At 44.1% G+C, this 22,162-nt stretch overlaps 1 protein-coding gene across 2 annotated transcripts; it reads right to left on the bottom strand.

Moving 5' to 3' along the window:
• Nucleotides 1-1,350: 1,350 nt before the first annotated feature.
• Nucleotides 1,351-20,575, bottom strand: DLST (dihydrolipoamide S-succinyltransferase). 2 transcript variants are annotated; one of them, XM_081209400.1, is made up of 15 exons: nt 20,427-20,575; nt 14,680-14,716; nt 13,286-13,334; nt 12,758-12,813; nt 11,721-11,795; nt 11,359-11,414; nt 10,598-10,709; nt 9,657-9,812; nt 9,305-9,381; nt 8,392-8,489; nt 6,275-6,405; nt 5,700-5,773; nt 5,133-5,216; nt 4,026-4,193; nt 1,351-2,627 (listed from the first exon to the last, which is right to left on the bottom strand). In XM_081209400.1, the coding sequence occupies exons 1-15, from the start codon at nt 20,499-20,501 to the stop codon at nt 2,493-2,495; spliced, it is 1,383 nt and encodes a 460-aa protein (XP_081065526.1). In that variant the 5' UTR covers nt 20,502-20,575; the 3' UTR covers nt 1,351-2,492. The 2 variants fall into 2 exon arrangements, with proteins under 2 accessions (XP_081065526.1, XP_081065527.1); XM_081209401.1 differs by having other exon boundaries at nt 14,680-14,713; nt 20,427-20,555.
• Nucleotides 20,576-22,162: the final 1,587 nt, after the last annotated feature.

Raw genomic sequence — 22,162 nt, forward strand, 5'->3', positions numbered from 1 at the left:
GCTATGGATGGTGATTAGTTTTGGTAAAGAAAGTAGGCCTGATTCACAGTCCTTCGTACAGAGAAGCTGATTGTAAAACTACTTCCCCTGTTGCTACCAGTGCTATTCACCTGTTGAAGGCTAGAAAGGGTACCCAAATTGATAGGACATACATGAGAACCTAGATTATTTAATTTCCTTGGGATTCTCCGGACCTCCAGGTAGCTCTACAAACTACAGAGTTTGCTCTTTTCCTCCTATGAGATGCTTTTGACTAATAAAGTCTTTTCTAGTTCTGTCCCATTAAAACTTGAGAGTGGGTGCAGAGGCACGGCAGAAAGTACACCAAACATCAGCCAACACAATACGAGTCACAGAGCTAACTATTGCTTTGGTTTAAATCAAGCTTTTTAGGTACCTATACACCACTGCAGCTGTGCTTCAATCCAATGTTTCAAGAGTAGAAAAATCTGCATTAGCAACCCGTGACCATATTGCCAACTGCAGCATCTCAAGCCAATCTGAAGAGCACTTAAACTGTGGGGGGGAGGAGCTGAGAAGGACGCACCTACACTGCTTTTTGTTTAGGAACATGACACTTGTGGGTACCATAGCACCCTCAGACATCTTCCTTTGTCTCTCCCATTTTTTAAAAAAAATAAAGAACTGTTTTTGGTTTGGGGGAATTGACTAAAAAATAATACTGTGTGTTTTGAGTTGTATGAAGCCATTTTGCCTTGAAGGGCTGGGGAACAAGTAGTTTCCCTGCTACATAAAATATAACTATGGCAGACTATTGTGACGGCTGCCTTCAAAGATCCCAATCTCTTTCCTGTTTTTGGCTACCAAAATCCTTTAAGGGGACAGCATAACATTTAAAACATCTAATGTAGGCACACTCCAAAATCTTCCCAACAGATGCAGAGCTTGAAGTCATAATTTACTGTCACGTCTAAACCAGGCAAACTGGTTTGCTTGCAAACCAAGATGACAAATCAGTCTGAACTAGGATTGTGGGCAAACTATAGTTTTCTTGCCTTGGCTATAATGTCAAGCTATGGCTTTTTATTTAACAGTGAATGGACTGGGGTGGGGTGGGGTCATGTAAGACAGAGTTTGTTCACATAGCCCCTGTGATTTGGCATTACATCTGAACTGATCTAGAATGAGGCAGATCACATACACTGACAGTTCTGTTACCCAGAAGTGAGTTATCTAATTTATGCCATCTGTACTAAACTCAGAAAAACTTGGGCAAACTCAGCTCAGGTTCTGTTCCTTTGAAGGTGTTCCTCAATTGCTTATAAACATGTCTTACCCTAAGTATCATCCCACTGTATTGCATTTCTCCCATTCATACACACACAAACATAATTTCCTTGTTTTATTTTGTTTAAAATCTGTCATGTTAAATACTTTAATTACAAGTTCTGTGCGGCGAACAAGAGTAATAAACCCTGCAGGCACTAGCAACCCTCTCACTCAACAATATATGTGCACGCTATTGTACTAAGGATATGTCCCCATGAACCAGCAAGCCTTAGGCTAGGATACATGCCACACAAGACAACCTAGTCCCAACCTACATTACCATACCATTGCAGTCACGAAGTTGATAAAACCATTCAGTGAGGATTAGATGGAACGTAGGACAGCCACTGAAGGTTGCCATCTCCCCCTAATCCCCAGCAGCCAGTCAACTTGAACTGGACCTGACAGCGAGATGGGACACCCATTCTGCCCTACCAGAGGCTTAGAACGAAAGAAACAACTTCCAAGTGGGAGAGGGAGAGAGCTGCTACTGCCACTTCCTTGCTTGGGAAGGGATGAGGCAGAGGACGGTCCCTGAAAACAATCCTTAGAACTGCCCCTCACTACTAGGAGAGGATCTAGATAATGGCTAGGGAGGCAGTAACCCCTGGGAGTGCCTCATCCCGTTAAGGTCAAAAAACCCGCAAGGTGGCTGGAGTGCAGATTTACTCTCTGTTACTGGAGGCATGTAAGATCAGGCACAGCAACTGAATCGCCCTAGAGAGCCTCAGGCTAGCTTCGCTGTTCCAAAGATCTAGAGCCTTCAAGTGGAGCAGAGACCAGCCTTTCCCCTCCAACAGCTGCCGCAATGATACTGAATTAAAGCTGAGTTTCTGTGCAAGAGCTGCTCAGGAGGGAAGCTCTAGCTAAACAGCAGGCAGCTTCTGTTCCCATAAGATCGAGAGGGAGAGAGAGAGATGAGGCTATGTCTGTTTGGAGCAAGAAGAGGGGAAATGGTAGGTTACATCTGAACAGGTAATGACACCTGCTTGTCTGCCCTGGGAAGAAAATGAACCATCCTTGGAAGAGGCAGGAAAGGTGGGTGGCACACTACCCTCGGGGGTTCCTTTCAAAGCACCTCCTGCCACTAGGGGGAGGAGATGACTGGAATGAAGCCCTGCTGATTCCTGAATGTCCTCTGTTCCATCTGCTGCTGCTGCGTCCTTGCTCTACTGGATGGGGCAGGTGGGAGCTGCTGTTCTTTACAGGTCAAGCAGCAGCACACGAGGATCTTCCACCACAGCCTTGATCTTGCGCAGGAAAGTCACCGCCTCTCTGCCATCAATCAACCGGTGGTCGTATGTCAGGGCCACATACATCATTGGGCGCACCTCAACCTAAGGAAGAAAAAAGAGACTGTTAAGCTGAACATTTTCTTTTGTAATCAACTTGGCGCTGTACCTCAAAGCCTAAGCAAGTTACATTTTAAGTTACATGCGCCCTGCATAACTAAGAAAGTGAAACCTGTTTGGGATACCCCCAAGCTGGAGTTTTCTTATGTCTTAACAATTTGACACAAACTCTTCAAACCTTTCCCCCACACATTCACCCTCTAATTCGAACCCAGAATACTCCCCTATCTTCTCAGAATAATTTTACAGCGGTCAAAACTTCCAGTTGGTCCTTTTCTGCTGCACTTGTCAGGGCTCCATCATATTTTTTTTTAAGATATTTATTAGAATTTTACAAACAATAAAAAGTTACAGAATTAAGGATAAAAAATAGAACAGAATAACAATAATAAAAGAAAAAGAGATACAAAAATACAAAAATACATAAAAAGTAAAAAGAAAGTTAGAAAAAAAGAACATTTTCATGTCTTATATTTCAATTACTTGTTTCCTGACCTCCTCACACCCCCTTTTTTGTCTTCCAGTTCAAATATTTAATTCAGCAAATCCTTACCCTCTATCATTTATCTTTACTTAATATCTTAACCTATTTATAACTATATATTTCCAACCATTGTCAATCCGTATTTACATATTCTTATTAATCTTTTTACCAATACCGCTTATTTTTACCTTCTCCATCATCAGACTGGACAGTTGATTAGTGTGTGGTGTTGATAATGCCAAGGCTGCAGGTTTAATCCCTGTATGGGGCAGCAGCATATTCCTGCAATGCAGGGAGGTGGACTAGATGACCCCCAGGGTCACTTCCAACTCCACAATTTTATGGTTCTATTTTACTAGACTGAAGGTCCCGTTTAAACATTACTCTAGCCATCTGGAAGATGCTGCCTGAAGCAGCATCTCCACCCCATCATTCAGCCTAGACAATGAGGTCCTGCTCTGAGGGTCTTCTGGCATTTCAATCATTGTGTAACATTTAAGTTACACAGAAGCTAGCAGAGGGCCTTCTCAGTAGTGGCGCCCGCCCTGTGGAACACCCAGCCATCAATGTCAAGGGACAGAAGCAACTCTATGACACTGAAGGCAGGCCTGTATAGGCAAGTTTTTAATATCTGATGTTTTATTGGGTTTTGATATTTTTCTGGAAGCCCCCAGAATGGCTGAGGCAACCCAGTCAGGTGGGCGGCATAATATAACAACAACAACAACAACAACAACAACAACAACAATAATAATAATATATTGACTTATCTACCTAGCCTGGTCATTTACATGTCATCTCACCTGTGCAGGAGCCAGTTACAGAAAAGTGGCTTGCCAGCGGCTAAGGTAACGTTTAAAAGCCCCATTAAGCCCCTTAACCTTCCATACAGTACATACCTTGCCTCCAACAGCAACAGGCCTTTCAAAGATGCCATGCATGCCCAAGATAGCAGACTGAGGGGGGTTGATGATGGGCGTCCCAAACAGGGATCCAAATACACCGCCGTTACTGATGGTGAATGTACCGCCATCCATATCCTCAATGGCAAGCTCATTCTTGCGGGCCTGAAACGGGGGGGGGGGGGGAGAGAGAAATACTCAGTATCACTAGCATGTGAACACCTCAGAAAGCTCCCCACACTAAGCAAAGGCAAGAAGTTATCTGAGAATCCCCAATGACCAGTGAAAATATTGAGGTTACAGGGGGAGTCCTTTGAAGTTCATATAAATATCTTCAAGGTTGAGGGTGCTATCAAATTCAGATTGATCAAAGCACAAGACAGAGAGCAATAGCTAGATTTTTGCTGGGGTAGCTTAAGACTAACAGAATGTACCTTTTTCAACACATGGCAATTCTAAGAAGGATAAAAATAAATTGAGTTGTTCCTATTTTGCCACAGCAATGTCCAAAATATTATTTATGGGTGTAAAAAAAAAAAGGAATACAGGTACACTTGGTTCCAATACAATGGAAGGGACTATCATCACTGTGCCACCATATAAAGTGCTATGTCTTTAAGGCACAGCAGAATGAGTTTCCGTCTCCCCCCACAATATACTTCCTTGAGAACACCCTCCCCATTACTGTTGACAAACTTGATTCCACTCTGTTTCATGTTATTTGCAAATTTACCATAAACAATATGTTTTTTCTTGAACTGCAACCAGATATGGAGATGGCTACTAGTTTAGATCACTTTTTTAAAAGTTAGATTTGTCTTCCAGAAAACTTGTCGATCAACATCTATTAGTCAGAACGGCCAAGTGTTTTCAGGTGATGTATCACAGAGCACTGAATGCTAGATATATATCTGGACCTGGAATTTTAAGGCTTCTTGAAGTGGAGACTCTGCAGTTGGCTTTAGCTTTTTGTCAAATTACTGAACCAGAGCCTTCATCCTGCCACTGTCTTAGTCACACTCCCCTTTCCCCCTTCTGATTCTCCTTAAGAAAGATGCGTGTGTGGTTTTCACCCTTGAGAACCCTTTACACTCGAAATATTACCTTTTCCCCCAGCTCATTGATTGCTCGCTCAATGTCAGCAAAGTTCATTGTTTCTACGTTTCTGATTACAGGGACCACAAGACCCTGAAAGAAACAAAGATCTCTGAGTCAAACACAACATACATAACATGACAACAAGAGCCAAATATAGAGCAAGCCATCACTGGACAGAGGGGTGTATCCAGAGGTACCATCTTCTCTAACTGATTGAGGCAGCCCAACATCTTGAGGAGCCAGGGGACGGAGCTGAACACGCTCTGAACATTGAGGGGGTGGAACTCCCTTGGCCCTTAGGAGCTGGCGCCAATGGGTGTATCTAAAACAGGATTGGGGGACTTACTTCCTCTACCCCCTCCCCAGTCAAATTTGATGACCTCTGTATCTCACTAGGCCTATGACTGATCCCCCATGCCACCCTGGAGGTTTGGACAAGAACAAGCACCCTCCCCTGCTGTAGGATTAGACAAAGCCAAGAAGCTTGTCTCTGAATTTTCATTTCTTACAGCTGAACAGCAAACCAAATGATGTCCCATGCATCAGCCAGATACATGTTCCCACAATACATACCCTAGGAGTCGCCACTGCAACACTGATATCCACATATTCCCTGTACACAATCTCTTTGGTAGTATCGTCTATCACTAGATGGAGAAAGAAAAGTAGGCTATTACATACAGCAGCATCACGAGTCAAGGCTCTAATCAGGAGCAAAAATCAAGCTTTATTGATTTAGTCCATCTCTTCCTTCCATTCACTAAAAATTAGTAATGGAGGGAAGCTGATATGCCAAGTGTAAAGGAAACACGAGGCTTCCGCCAGTCACCACCTTGCAAGGAGCAAGTGCCTTGACCTTTTCTTTTTCCTTCAAGTCCTGTGTGTTTGGAGGAATAGGCAGTCTTGTCTCATTTACACAGACGCATGGAAAAGGTAAAAAACAGCAGGAGTTGGGCATGCAATTTCTTTCCATAGACCAACTTCTGCCCAAGTGAATATCCTTTCACTATGAAAGGGTTTGTCACAACACAGTTGCTTTTCTTTGCACAAGTGCAGAGACTTCATCATGAGGTCTGATAGTACTACCTTCCACAGAGGCTTGCTCATGACACTCAGGCATCTCAGAAACACTGCCCCATTGTTCTCACCTCCATTTACAACAGGCTGCTCTTGCAAGGCAAAGGCTGCAGCTTTCACGAAGGCAGACATAAAGCCAAGTTTCATATTGTGCTTCTTCAGGAAGTTGTCCCTGTGCCGGGCTCTCATTTCCTGGATGTTACTGAAAAAGCCACCAGAAGAACATTTACTACTAGGAAAAGGAAAGTTCTTGCTTCCTGTATCTACTTAAGCACCAGATCTGCAGCACATTCCTGACTAGAGTTACTTTGTGGCTCAACCCTTATTTCAAAAGTGGCTTGCAGTTTATTAATATTTTTTTTAAAAAGAAATGTTATCAGAGTTTCAACAAAGAGTTTCACTGCAGTATAGACTGGCTGATCTCTGAGAAGTATATCAGGAGTATTTTCTCCCTCCACAAAGTTTACAACAGCCATTACTTTACAACCATTACTAATGTTACCCTCAGGGTGTCACCAAAGCAAGCTACTGCATACTATGCTGAAATGCATATGGCTGTTCAAAGTATCCCCATGAGCTTTCAGGCACTTTAAAATTCCTATAGATATTTAAATTATGGGGACAACCACCACACATCTGGTCAAAGGAGGAATAAAATGTTAGATTTGCCTGCTGGTTATAGGTTCTTCACTGCTGTTGGGAGATTTAGAAGAAGGAACTTCTTCACAGTGCACGTAGCAAAACTATGGACTTCACACTCACGAGATGTCAGTGAGGACCACTAACCCTGATGGCTTTAAAAGAGGATGAGATAAAGCTAACCATGACAGCTATCTACTGCTTCCAGTAACAGAAAGCAGTATGCCTCTTAATACCAGTTCCTAGTGATCATAAAGGGGCAGAATGCTCATATCTTGTCTGAAGGCTTCCAATAGGCACATGTTTGGCCAATGAGAGTACAGAATACATCTTCCCAACACCTTGGAGAGCTCCACAAAGCCTGAGTAGACAGGTTAGTGGTCTCTTGGGTTCAGTATTGACACAGTGAAAGCAAACTTCAAAATAAGCATAATGGGAAATGAGTGGGGACCTTGTGCCTCCAGCAGGCTCCATCCATCCTGACAGAATTTGACCCTCGTTTTGTTTATGACTATCTAAAAAGTAAACCTTGTCTCCTGTTCGTTTGGCCACACTTAACAAGCACATGAGTTTGGGACTATGTACGTTGGAGGACTTCTGATGCAATGACTCTAAAATGCCCTCAATCAGAGTACAGAAAGTAGCAGTTACCATCATTCACTTACTGGAACAGAGGCCAGCTACCCAAATTGAACAGAACAGCTTTGTCTTGACAATTCTAGGCAGGCATTGAAGTAATAGCCTTCATCTTCCCCCTCCCAGACAATATGGCTTTAGAGAGGCAGTTTTTAGCAAGTACAAGTGCCCCTTTGGGTTTAGATTGTTTGTTTTCCTTTGCCTAATCTTGTTTAGAGCTAGGATTACCGTCCAAAGACATTACCGCCTCCCAAGATACAAGGGTCTGAGGGGAGGAAGCCATCATGAGAAGCCTTTACAGCAGACACTGACACCCAGTGGGGAGGCATAAGGCCTTGGCCTAAGCCCTTGCAAGTCGGGGGACAATCAATCCAAAGCAGATTACTGACTGCAACAAGAGCCCAAGGCCAGAGTAAAGCGACACCTCCATTAGCCTCTAAAATGAGGTAAGTTGCAGCATTTCCTCTCCAATCATGATTATTTTGCCAACCTTATTATTCCAAGCACCAAATATTTACGTGTTTTGTCTTAAGAAGCAGGATAGGATTTCATAGAGCAATTTGATTTGGGCACCATTTTCCTTAATGTGCTGAAACATAAGCTTCCCCCTCCCCAAATCCATTAGTGCTCAGCCCACAAACGCACTTCATGGAACACAGTTGGTTCTCCAACTGCCAAGGAGAGATGCTAAGGCTGGGCGAGAGCTCCAGGACCTGCCTTTCGGCCGGTTGCACAGCTGAGTCCTTGCTTAGAAACAGCCTCAACCCTATACAACCAAGGAGCTGGCTAAAACCACTTCATCCCAGGACAAAACACACAAGATCAATGCACACCAATGAGCCAAAGTTCCTGTTCTTAGTGCAACATGGAAAGATCTTGGCTTACCTGCACATACTGAAGATATGGTCCTTACCTCATATCAATTTCATTGAAGGTAGTCAGCATGGCACATGTATTTTGAGCCTCTTTCAGGCGCTGAGCAATGCGTTGACGCATCCTGTTCATTTTCACCTGAAGTGGAACAAAAAGAGATATAGTCAAACCTCAGATCCCGAACACCTCCGTTTTGAAACATTTCAGCTCCCAAACGCCAAAAACCCTGAAGTAAATGCTCCGATTTCCAAACGTTTTTCGGAACCCAAATGTCCGACACGGCTTCCGCTTCAGTGCAGGAAGCTCCTGCAACCAATAAGAAGCCACGCCTCAGTTGTCAAACATTTCGGAAGCCGAACGGGTTTCTGGAACGGATTACGTTCAACAACCGAGGTTTGACTGTAATGGGGGAAAGGTAGTTTTGCAAACTGACGTTGACAAGGATTCACATTGTTGACTATCACTACCAGGAATAACACAAGTAGGAAAGGCAGTTCTCATGAGCTAAAAACTTTGCTGTATTCAGCCACTGCTCACAGAATAGTACAGTGGTACCTCGGGTTAAGAACTTAATTTGTTCTGGGGGTCTGTTCTTAACCTGAAACTGTTCTTAACCTGAAGCACAACTTTAGCTAATGGGGCCTCCCGCTGCCGCCGCGCCGCCAGAGCACAATTTCTCATCCTGAAGCAAAGTTCTTAACCCGAGGTAGTATTTATGGATTAGTGGAGATCAACTAAAGGCCAGCAAGAAGATCAACTAAAGGCCAGCAAGAAGTAACCTGAAGCGTATGCAACCTGAAGCGTATGTAACCCGAGGTACCACTGTACAACACAACTTGACCACTGCATCTCATGAGGCTTAGACTGGAGGTTTTTCAGGCAAAAGAATGGTCCCCACTCGGCCTCAATCACCCTCATCCACTGCCCCATAGGCACAAGAAGTTTCCAATTACCCTTTGCTCCACTCTGGCTCCTTTGCTGACCCCGGGTTCCGCCGCAGGAGCAGCTGCAGCTGGCTTTACTGCAGAAACTGAAAGAAAATGGGGGGTGGGGAGAGAAATGTGTCAAGGGACTGAGAGAAGAAGGTTTATGTCCTGGCAAGCAATGGATGAACACGAAGGCTATCTGAAGTAGAGATGAAATACGCATTTGGGAGATGATACCTAATGCATGCTAGGTAGCAAGGCGGACGTTCTTTAACACTCTCCTGTGGGCAGTTCTGCAGTCTCCAGTTCGGAATAACTCCCTGCTTATGCAGGTGGAAGGAGGTTGGTTAAGGGGGATTAGAGATGGTCTTGGTCTCACCTGGTTTAGAATCCACAGGGAGTGATGACACAGGGGGCACTGGAGGCATCGTAGTGGGAATCTGTGCTGCAGGGGCAGGTGCTGCTGCAGGAGGAGGAGGAGGCGCTGGCGGTTCTGGTGCAGGGGCTGCTGCTGGTTTGGCCTTGGCAGGTGCAGCTAAACAGAAGAATTGAGAAAGGCAGTTGCACAGGCAGACAGAATCCAAGAGGTGCATTTTTTCCACAGACCATCCAAGCAGGCTCTTTCAGTATCTTTGAGAAAAGTACCCTTTTGAGTCAGGAGCCCATATTAATATAATAAGACGAAGCTCACTTGTCTCATTGGCTGCTAGCACCCAGAAAATAAACTTGTGAAATGGTATAGCTATGCACAGAGGCAGCGGGATCAGGAGGCAGCAAGTTCCATAGATTAGGTTCTTTTAAAAGCTGAGTTTGGAAACTAACCGAAAGTGCTGGTGGCGACCTTTAAAGCCTTAAAATGGTTTGCTACCAGGTTGCATCTGGCATTGTGTATACCCACACTAATTTGCTCGAGGCTTTGAGATTAGCAACTGAGGCCCTGTTCCCAGGTCTAACATCTACTAAGGGCTGACTGACAAGAGTCTAGAGCAGGGTTCCTCAGTGTGGTGCTTCCATGGGAACAAATGTAGTAACTGAATGAGTCACCTGTTCCCACATTCCACCCCTCCTCAAAGAACCTGCCTCTTTCTATTTATCTATCTTTCAATAAATCACAAACCCTTATATTTTTACACATTGCCCATAAAATTTTGCAGGGAATTACTGTGATTTTTTCCCTGCCAAATTATGCAAGTCAAGTTGAATTTGGACAATTCAGTCTAGTTACAGCATTCAGATACGGATTCTTTATTTTTGCAGCAAAGCCCATCATTGTCGCAGCTGTGACAGTGTAAGAAACAGACATGGCTGGTCCCAACTTACCTCCGGTTTTCCTGAGTTTAAACAAAGGTGTACCTCCTTCCACTTTCCCCCCATCAGGAACTAGAAGTGCTTCAATTACGCCAGCTGCCGGAGCTGGAACCTGCACAGATGTCTGCAGATAAAACACAAATGAGCTCTCCTCTAATCATCAAAAGAAAATATGTTAAGTAAATGGGACTATCCCTTGAAGAGGAATGAATGATACATGAATGGGATTGGCCTTTCTGCAGAAATCATGCAAAGAAACAGCATCATGGAGATATTACATCTTGGGGGTATACATATTTCACTGGAAATCAACTCTGCATTTCATCACAAGAAGGAACAGTACAGTTATTTATTTGTATCAACTGTACTGCTTGTTCAGAGCCCCCAGAGGAAGCCAGTGGTATGGCATTTACTAATAAGCCTCTCCCTCTCCAGTATAAAAACTGATTCACTCTCAATTTGAGAATGGTGGAGGACATGCAAGCTCCCAGCAGGCATAGTTGAAAACAAGCAAGTTTTTCGAGTCAAAATCTAGAAGAGTGCCCCTTGCCCAGGTTTTGTGATCTTCTGTTGTCTTTAGCTTACCCACCTCCACTCTGGAGAGCATCAAGAAACTACCCCATAAGAGCAACATTGCTGAATCAGACCAAAAGGCCTATCTAGTCGGGCATCCTGTTTCCTACAACTGGCATTTTCTCTATTTTCTGCACACCACGCATAACTGAATACATCATCTGGCGTTTCTAATTATACAAGAAAAATAGGACGTTTACCTTGTCTGTTTCAATCTCACATACCACTTCATCTTCTCCTACTGTGTCACCCACAGCTAAAAATGAAAAGAACCACCCTAAGTAAGGGAACTCTTAAAGCTCATTTTCTTAAAGCTCACATCAATGCCTCGCAGAGAGTCTCAATTCTTACATATATGCCGGAGGACTTGCAAGATCATAATAAGGGTCTGGACATTACATACCTCATAGAGGACTTACATTGACCTTTCAATCTTTAATTAGTTTGGTCAATTTTCACCTATCGAATAAGTGTGTCCAGAGCTCCTTTCACCAATTACGACTTTAGTGTATTCCCACAACAGACCAAGAAAACCATAGAAGACAAAAAAGCTGCCTCTTACCTTTCTCCCACCTGACATCTCCCTCTGTGACTGATTCTGCAAATGCTGGTGTGTTCACTGTAACAACTTCTTCCCCTGTAGAAGAAATGTATATCTGCATGTAGTAAAAGCCTTCATATTCAGTCATTTTAGATTCTGGAATGTCTATGGACAAACAGAATTATTAGAAACCTCTTATATCTAGAAACACCTCCGAGAGCATCTACACTGACCTATTCACACACAAGCCATGGTTTGTCGTCCCACAGATGATAAAACAAACCGTGGTTTTCTTCTCTGAAGTTTGATTTGTTTCCCAGCTGCTCTTGCCTTGTGTCTTTGATGAGCATTTGGGGTGAGGTGGTCAAGGAAGGGAGCTGGGTTCACACAGCACACTAAACTTAACTGAAAGAAACCAAGGTCTGTAAGCCAATGACAAACAATGGCTTGAGACTGTTGTTTGTTGGCAGTAAACCACAGAAGCTGCTGGGCTGGACTCACACCTAAGGCTAAGTTATAGTTTAATAAGTCGTGGTTTAGCATTATGTGGAAACCAGAACAGTGTCATCTCTCCTTTCTCCTTAATATCTGCCTCCTCAGGTAGAATGTTCTCCCTCTTCCATAAAAGTAGAACATTGGGGTCATTTTGCAGTAGATTCAGGACATATTTATATACTTACTCTTGCCTCTCCATTATTTCCCAAACTGTTGAAACAAATCATAAGCTTCTCAGGACAAGGAACAGGCTTTTTTTTAGTTTATATTATTTTCCAGAGCATCTTTTACACAGGTGACATGCTAATAATCATGCTTCAACTGAGACACTTGAGGGGGGGGGGAGCGACCAGTAAGGGACATAATATACCAGAGTCCAACCTACACTATATCAAAACCACCTGTAGTATGACAAAGAAAAAACACAATTCCAGTCTATTACTTTGTATTCCTGCATTTTGTACTCCTTAGTTTAGACTAAGAATCAGTTGAGGAACAAGGTTGGAAGGGAATGTGCAGGCAGAGAAGGCCTCCCCCCAGTTGCAGTCATCTCAGGTACTTACTGCACACTGTGGTGGTTCTGAAATAACGGACAGTGAACACACGGGAGCCATTTACCCTGGAGAGCAAGAAACAAGAGATCAACTAAAGGCCAGCAAGAAGCAGTACAGATTTTGCATCTGTTGGCCTGACTTGACTGGGTTGTCAGTCAGCAGCCCTGACAATTAACATGCTCATCGGGGCAGATGACATTCTGCACAGCACCTAAGGGAGTCTATTTCGAGGCATTCAACAATCAAGGAAGATCATATTTCTGGGATTCTACCTAGCTTGTTCCCCCCTCCAGAACAAATTATGCAAAATATGCAAATATATAAATTGATTCAAATCAGGTAATTTATACAGTTCAAGAATTCTTCTACTCTTGGTGCAGAATGTGGATTACTCTGGTCTGGGATAATTTGGACACAGAGAATGCAGCTACCCCTCTCTGACAATACTGTAACTAGGAACTGGGGTTGTAGCAGCTACTCTCAATCCATGCAAATAGTCACAACATATTGACTATTTACATACAGTTGAATACTTACAAATGCTTCCTGCTGTTGGCATAAGCTAACCCCTGGCATCGAGAGACACCTGTAAAGCAGAAAGCACTTCAATCAGAAATCTGTTTACATTATATCACTTATTACTGTAATGTGTACTAAGACAAATTTGTTTAATAAATGTTATAAAGGTAAAAATAGCAGCTGTCAATTATCATTGGCATGCAAAAGTCTCCACACCATTATCCTAGTCCTCAACAACTTAGTCCTTTATCTGTTTTTTTATAAAGGATTAATAGCAGCCCCAGTATCCGAAAGCTAAGTGTTGGCCAGTGAGGTGGGCAAGATTAATATCTATCAAGAAATGGAAAAGACACTAACACAAGATCTCTGCATTCATTTAATTTACTTTGTAGCATTTCCTCTACCACCACAACATCCAGAATCATTCAATTCATCTGCATCTGGGGAGAAATGTTTAGAAAAATTTGCATACCCTGTGCTCCTTCCCTTTTTTTTGATAAAGAACAAATATGTTTACAACATATGATTTCTAAAAGGAGCCATTTTTTGGGAAGTGCTCAATAAATTCCAATTAATTGCACAGCGTTCCTAAAATAATTTATACAGTGTCAAATTATGCCAGAATGGGCGATCCCAAGAGTCTTTTTTCCAGAACAATCATCATGAACAAGACTCCAAATACTTATTGGATCCATCTTAGAAATTCTCCCTGTAATGTCATGTGGGCTAACTTATTCTGATGTGAGTTTCAACATGTTTGGGCGCTTGGGATCATCTTATTATCTGAGCCAAAAAGTTACATCAAAATGACCTCTAAGATCTCTTGCAAGGCAACCTACAGTTCTCTAAATTATGTATTTCGAACATAATTCATACAGAACTCCTTTTGCATAAACCTCCTTAAGTGAATGGGAAATGCATCAGAGCACCTCTACTTTTTCAAACTTATCAAATTAGTGTAGGTTAAAAATACTGTGCTCATCCACCTACATATCCTGAGTATCTGGGCAGGAAACAGGAATCATTTATCTATCCTTTAATGTGGGAGCTGCCAAGGAAGGTTAAAAATGGAGTTCATTGGTGGTTATGCTGACTCTGTATTATGGTCATTTTCAAATAATCTAATTTGTACACAAATCTGTTGGTTGAGCGAGCTGGTCATTTATGCTACATAGCTTGTTTTAACATATCATAGGTAAACTTGGAATTCATCTCTCAGTTTCTTTAATCTTTAACTACTTTTAAAACCACTTGTGGCTTTAAAGAAAAAAGTATGAATGTACTATAGTTTTTAACCAGGTTTTCATTAGATTTCCCTTGTCACGGTGATTATGAAACAGACAAGACACCTAATAATAATAAAAGACACCTAATAATAATAATAAAAAACAAAAAAAACCACAAAGACTCACCAGAGAGCGAATGTTTCCCCTGTGGACAGTTCCCCTGCTGAAGAGAAATATTATACAATCACCAATACAAAAAAATAAGTCATGAGTAGCTCAAGGCAGTCACCTTTCCACACTATTCTACATTCCAAAGTAGAGAATAAATACACTGTTTTCAGATTCAGTAGGCTATAATGACACCTCTTCTCATCAGCAAGGTGTGACTACCATAGTTTGTCAGAGAAAGTAGCCCCAAGTTAATATCAGAACTGTGGAGCCGAAAGTGACCATGGGGTTCATCTCGTCCAACCCCCGCAATGCAGGAATCTCAATCAAGTACAGTGGTGCCTCGCAAGATGAAAAGAATCCATTCTGTGATTCTCTTCGTCTAGCGGTTTTTTTGTCTTGCGAAGCAAGCCCATTGACGGATTAGAGGATTAGCGCTATTAGCGGCTTATCAGCTTATCAGATCAGCTGATAAGCGGCTTAGCGGCTTAGAAAAAGGGGGGGAGGGGGAAAACCAGCAGGAACTCGCAAGACATTGTCGTCTTGCGAAGCAAGCCCATAGGAGATTCGTTTTGCGAAGCACCTCCAAAACGGAAAACTCTTTCGTCTAGGGAGTTTTCCGTCTTGCGAGGCATTCGTCTTGCGGGGCACCACTGTATTTTTCATCCACAGGAAAAGGGCATCCATAAAGTTTAATACAGGAGATCATTATTTTTTTTTTGCTTGTTTGCAGTTCCCCTTTATGTTCACAAAATGCACAGCCTTCAATGCAATCCTACACACCTACTTAGAATATGCCCCACCAACTTCAATGGGACTTATTCCCATGTAAATGTGGACAGGGTTGCAACTTCAATGAGCAAGAGGGAAAGGTTCTCGAAACCTTGTATGTCTCTCTCTTATATAATATGATGGTTAAATGTTGAGGTATGACAGCTACATATTGCAAAATGGGGTAACAGGATCAAACTCGCGATTACAGGCAATTAATATGCATAGTCTTCCCATTTGAATTACTATGAAGCCTAATGGTTTAATTAAGGTGAGCACTGCCTCTGGCTTTTGATTTCATCTTTTGATTTCATCAGGTAAGCCTGTACAAACAATGGGATATAATGAAAAAAATGGATGATAGCCAATGCTAGTCATACAAGTAGATCCACTGAAATCTTGTCAATTGGTTTAAATGGGTCTACTCTGTGCATGACATCGCTGGATATCACCCAGTGAGTGTGATGAAGTGGAAAGCATGAGTTCAAATGCTTGTTTATCCACGAACAGCATCAATCCCATGTCAGTAAAATGGAAATCATCATAGCTTACTTCAAAAGATTGCTGAGAGGACATATACTGACTTGATAAAGCTCCCTGAGCACAGTAGCATGATTAACTGTAATGAGGCAGAAATCCCTATTCTGATGAGCTACATAATTTATAAACTCATTTTCAGCTAATGATTAGAGGAGTGACTAGTGGGGTGCCACAGGGTTCTGTCTTGGGCCCGGTCTTATTCAACACCTTTATCAACAACTTGGATGATGGACTCAAGGGCATCCTGATCAAATTTGCAGATGACACCAAACTGGGAGAGGTGGCTAACACCTCAGAGGACAGGATCACGCTTCAAAACGACCTTGACAGATTAGAGATCTGGGCCAAAACAAACAAGATGAATTTTAACAGGGAGAAATGTAAAGTATTGCACTTGGGCAAAAAAAATGAGAGGCACAAATACAAGATGGGTGACACCTGGCTTGACAGCAGTACATGTGAAAAGGATCTAGGAGTCTTGGTTGACCACAAACTTGACATGAGCCAACAGTGTGACGCGGCAGCTAAAAAAGCCAATGCAATTCTGGGCTGCATCAATAGGAGTATAGCATCTAGATCAAGGGAAGTAATAGTGCCACTGTATTCTGCTCTGGTCAGACCTCACCTGGAGTACTGTGTCCAGTTCTGGGCACCACAGTACAAGAAGGACACTGACAAACTGGAACGTGTCCAGAGGAGGGCAACCAAAATGGTCAAAGGCCTGGAAACGATGCCTTATGAGGAACGGCTAAGGGAGCTGGGCATGTTTAGCCTGGAGAAGAGGAGGTTAAGGGGTGATATGATAGCCATGTTCAAATATATAAAAGGATGTCACATAGAGGAGGGAGAAAGGTTGTTTTCTGCTGCTCCAGAGAAGCGGACACGGAGCAATGGATCCAAACTACAAGAAAGAAGATTCCACCTAAACATTAGGAAGAACTTCCTGACAGTAAGAGCTGTTTGACAGTGGAATTTGCTGCCAAGGAGTGTGGTGGAGTCTCCTACTTTGGAGGTCTTTAAGCAGAGGCTTGACAACCATATGTCAGGAGTGCTCTGATGGTGTTTCCTGCTTGGCAGGGGGTTGGACTCGATGGCCCTTGTGGTCTCTTCCAACTCTATGATTCTATGATTTTAGCTTCTGGCTATTACACTGAGTTCATTTTCCCCCCCAGTATTATCCTGATTGCACAGCACAGATTCCTAGGTTCAGAAGAGTCACAGCCCAGATATATTTTACAACATGAAATATGGAACAAGCAGTGCATAGCACAAGGAGACTGAATAGTAGCAGCTACTACTCTATCCTTCTCAGTATACCCACCAGAACTCCTTGATGGGACTGGAGCTTCATGTTATATGGCTTACCAGTCTCGATATAAATTTATAAAATGTAACAAAATGAGATTGGAAGAAACCAGCCCTGCATTCATGTCACACTTGGCTGTGACAAAAACTTGTGATATATATTATATTCTACCAAATAACTTTACTCACACCAGGAGTAACAAACAGATAATTTAATATCACATCATATCATCCCAACAAATCATAGAAGAAACAAAATGAACATGACTACATTGCTATTCACACATTAAAACACTTCTTAAATGTTTGTTTGAGGGGGCGGATATGGTGACGCAAATCTAAATGGCAAGGTTCTGATCAATCTTAGATCCTGTTGTTATCCATGTAATCTTTATGCCAAACACCAAACTTCCAAGATTACATGGCATTCTGAATCAAAGGCTATGTTTACTCTATGCAACATGACAGACACAACCACCCACCCTTAGAATACACGAATTCCATAGCAATGCTTGTGTGTACATATGTCAGTTCTTTTTATTTCTCACTTGAAATATCATCGTTTTAAGAGAAAAAAGTTTTCTGGCCCTAGATGAAGCAAAGTCTAGAAAGTAGTGGGTAAGATGCATACATGATTCCCAGGAACTAAACTAAATCTTTTGATGAACTCCTGGGTCTCAGGGAATACGTTTGTTCAAGGCCAAAGTAGCTAACGTAGGGAGGGAAGTGATGTTGGTGGGCAAGGCCTTCAAGGGCAGGGTAAGGGTGTTGTATACACAGCTATTCTGCTATCACAGAGTATAGTTCAGAGAATTACTCTGGTAAAGAGAAACACTATTCCTTAAAAGGGACCCGTTCCCAGGGAGGGAGAACATAGATATGGTGGGCACAATGGAAACGTGGTGGGATAGAGAGAACTAATGTGGGACACTTCTCTCTGGATAGTGACAGTGAAAGTGGAGATGCCCTAAAAACCTTAGTAGGAGAAAGCTGAACTCTGCTGAAATAGTTCCATGACATTGGTTGTCAGCATATTTTACAATTCTTTGTGAGTACTGTTGCACTTATGGCTGATTACAGACTTCCCATAGGAATCAGGATGACCAATGTGAAAACAGGATGATGGACTAGATGGGACTCTGTTTTGATCCAGAAGGCTGTTATGTTCTTATGCTATGATAACCTGATTATTGTGAACTAAGACTTTGTGTCTTTTCCTTCTCAGCTACCTCCTCCCCAATTTACTGCACAGCAAGTTCCTCATTTATTCTGCTACCTTGAAAGCTTTATACACTCTCTCTTTCTGAGAATGTTTTGTCCACAAATTTTTAAGACCTTTCATGTTCAGCTACTCCTTTCAGCTGTTCCTTCTAGGTGTAGGCAGCTCGCTGATACATTTTTGCTGCTCCTCTCGCCAAAAGATTCAATAGTGAGGTAGTCACTAATTCAGCACCTTCAGAGCTCTTCTCTGGAATGAAGTACTCATCTTGCAAATACGTTTCCCATACATTTCTTCTCAACTGGACATATACTGAATCCAAACTTCCCATCATTCAAATCAATAACTTTGAATTCATCTTATATTCCTGCCTTTCGTTTTTACAATGCCAAATTTGTCCATTGCTTCAGTTCTTCTTTCCTTTAACCCCAACACTCAAATCTGACCTTTCAAGTTCCTTTGTTCTTCCTTATTTGACATACTGTAACTACAACAGCCTTTCTTGATCCATATCTCCATCTTTTACTCAAGTTCTCCCACTGGCCTTTTAGTTAACTGTGTTTCAAAGCCAAATGCTTTCAGTCAGACTGACTGTGCAATCCTAACTCACAGATATACTGGATAGAGGAGGTTACGATGTGGCATATTTCCCAACACTCCCTCCCTGCTGTCCAAATGAGCTGACATGAAGGACTTACTCTGGCATATCTACTTACATTAGCTGAAATTGTTAGTTAAGTTGGCAGAAGTTACACCACTGTTGAGGCCAAAAATGGGTATGTCAAGGTCAGGAAGAGGGGCAAACATTGCATCCTAATTCCCTTCAATCACTGATCCTGAATAGGGTTCAGTGTACCTACACCACCAAAATTGCAGGTGTGACTAAAATCCACCCCATACGAGTCAATGGAAGAGCAGAAAATGATCCAGCCAAGAGCAATTATGATGCAGCTTAATTTACACTGGAAATATGCCAGTGTGCCTGCCTGGTTAGAATTGCTCCTACTTACCATGCCCCAACAGGTATTTTACTTTTTGTTATTCTTTCTCACAGAAAAAAATTGCTCAAATCTATCCATCCCAAACAGAGTAATAAAGAAGAAAAGGGGAAACTGTGATGGCTGAATGTTAATTACAGTTAATTAGGATGTAACCAGATAATTGCTGCAAAACAGAGATATTTTCCCATGCCAGCTGGTGATAAGACAGTGGCACTTTATCTTGGCGGCCCGTTACCACACAGGTTAAAACTGGGGGGGGGGGCAATTATTTGCAACACCCAAAGCCACGGACGATCATTAACGAGGATCCCGTCATGCATAAACATTCCGACTAGACAAGACAAATGCGCTGTGCGGCACCGAAGCAGGTGACCCCTGGTTCCGGGCAGAGCGGGGAGGGGCATCGTTGCAGTCATCCGCGGTGCGAGGTCAACCGGGGTCACACCTGCTCAACAAACCTTCGCCGTTACCGCCTAGGCTGCTGTAGGGGGACGACACCCGCCGATACAGAGACACAAGAGACCCGCGTTATATGAGGCGTCGCCAAGCTGTCGCGCTGCGCTTCAACCTTCAGAGCCACCTTCACGCCCGGCAGGATCCCCTGCCGGCCTTGGGCTCCGAGGTGCCCGACGGCCGCCGTTCAGTTCCATGCCTGACCTCGCCTCGCCCTGAAAACGGGCAGGGCCCGGAGGCAACGGGAGGCGCTCCCCGCTCGCCTCCAGCAGCCCCTTCGGAGCCTTCCGTTAGCCACGGGCAAGAGGCAGCGGGGCGAGGCGAGGCAGGGCAAGGCAGCCTTCCCCCGGGCACGACTGCGGCCTCCGCCGCCTCGCCGCCCCGCGTCCCCCCGTTGCCCTTGGTGCCCGTCAGCACCTTCGCGGCAGCCCCAGCCCACGACCTGCCCCTCCGTCTTCCCCTGCGGGAGGCGGTACCTGCCGAGCGGCGCAGAACGAGCGCCCGAGCGCCCGGTTGAGGCAGCGAGCCCGGGCCAGAGAAAGAAGCAGCATCGCGGAGGCGGCGGCAGAGGCGGCAGGAAGAGCCCCAGGGCGCACACCGGAAGCAGGCCCGGCAGAGGCCGGATGCAGCCTGGGATCGACCAACCGCGGCTCGAGAAAGGGGCAGGGCGCGACGGGTTGTACCAATCGCGGCTCCCCGAAGCACAAAGGGAGGGCGGGGCGAGGAGAAGTCGGGGAGCGGAACGGCCCTGAGGGCGAGGAGAGCGGCAGCCGGCGTAGACCCTATAAGAGTGAAGAGGAGCACGCGGAGTCCAGCTTCAGAGTCGATTGCAAAGGCCGTTTTTAGCCTCTGCCGGAGCGCAAATGAAGCAAATGGGCAGCAGTAGTGGCTGTGCTTGTGCCAGCGTGCTGTTCCTCCCTCAAGCAAAACACACACTCAAAAAAGATCTTTCTAACTGTAGAATATATGTATATATAGCTCCAGGAGAACCCCTCTCCATTAAACAAGTTGTCACTCTATTTTTTTCTATCTCTGTAGGCTCCAGATCTTGCCCTGCATCTTCCATTCCTGCAGTCGTGTGCGTTTCCCTCAAAAGCATTTGCAGAGGCGAGCCCTCGAACAAGGAGGGCTGTGCTCTGGGAAGTGGGGCTGCAGGGGCAGAACTGGACACGAAACTTTCCTTCTGAGAACTTCCCTTAGTTAATCACACTGGACCAAAGCTGTCAACGTTTTCTTTTTTTTAAGGGAAATTCCCGTATTCCGAATAGGATTCCTCGCAAGAAAAGGGAAAAGTTGACAGCTATGCCCCGCACCCCCATCTGCTTCGCGGTTTGCGTGGGCGGCTGCAGAAAGGAAGGAAAGGGAGGCAAGTTTCCTGCCACGACCTTCCTTATTTTTGGATCTAAGTCACTGCTCTTTCTTTGCAGCATGATTTAATGCACAAGCACACTGTAAACGCAACAGTTACTTTGCTGGATGTAAGATCCAGGATTCATCTAGTCCAGCCTCCTGTTTCCAACGGTGGGCAGCCCAATGCCTACGAGCTCATAAGCGAGACAGGATAGCGCTGTCTTTCCGCCAAGGTTGGCTCAATACGTTTTGCAGCCTGATGTGAAGGACAAATCGATGCCTTGCTTCACACGCAAAGGCTTACTGGAATGGCACTGAGGACAGGACAGAACCTTTCATTTCACCTGAGACAGGAGGCTTGTTCAGGGAACTCAGGACAGGCTTTGTGGCATCCCATTTCTGGAAGCTCAGGCGGAATGGCCGGGTGCTGCCGCCCCACACTTGCCACCTGAAGAGATTGCCCCACCCCTGCCTAGTGGCAGGCCAGCAGTGCCACTCACCTAGCCAAAGTGGCAAAGTTTATGGGCCCCCCTGCAAGGTAGAGCAATACAAACCCCTGTTGGGAAGTGGTGAGGTATGAAGAAGAGCAGTGTAGGTACCGCTGTATCCGCAGCTCACCCATGCTACCTAGGGCAGAAAGTGGGGGGGGGGGAACAAAAAGCTTTCGGGATTTTCCACACCCACCCACACATTTGGTGGGCAGAAAAGGGAACTCCATTGGTAGAGGGCAGCAGAGCTGTTTGAGACTCAGTGAAGTGAATCCCCTGCCTCATCTGGCACCTTACTGTGAATTAAGGATTTTTTAAAATCGTTTTTTGTATCTTTTTATTATATTTCAAGCTAAGAAGGTGGTTTCAGAAAT

The sequence above is a fragment of the Podarcis bocagei genome, assembly GCF_964188305.1.
Source record: "Podarcis bocagei genome assembly, chromosome: 1".
Classification (NCBI taxonomy): domain Eukaryota; kingdom Metazoa; phylum Chordata; class Lepidosauria; order Squamata; family Lacertidae; genus Podarcis; species Podarcis bocagei.

Coding starts and splice junctions, on each gene's coding strand:
- DLST (XM_081209400.1), bottom strand. CDS start 20,501: ATGCTGCTTCTTTCTCTGGCCCGGGCTCGCTGCCTCAACCGGGCGCTC. Junction 12,814..13,285: donor GCCAACAGCAGGAAGCATTT/GTAAGTATTCAA, acceptor CTTGCTCTCCAG/GGTAAATGGCTCCCGTGTGT. Junction 6,406..8,391: donor TTCAATGAAATTGATATGAG/GTAAGGACCATA, acceptor TGGCTTTTTCAG/TAACATCCAGGAAATGAGAG.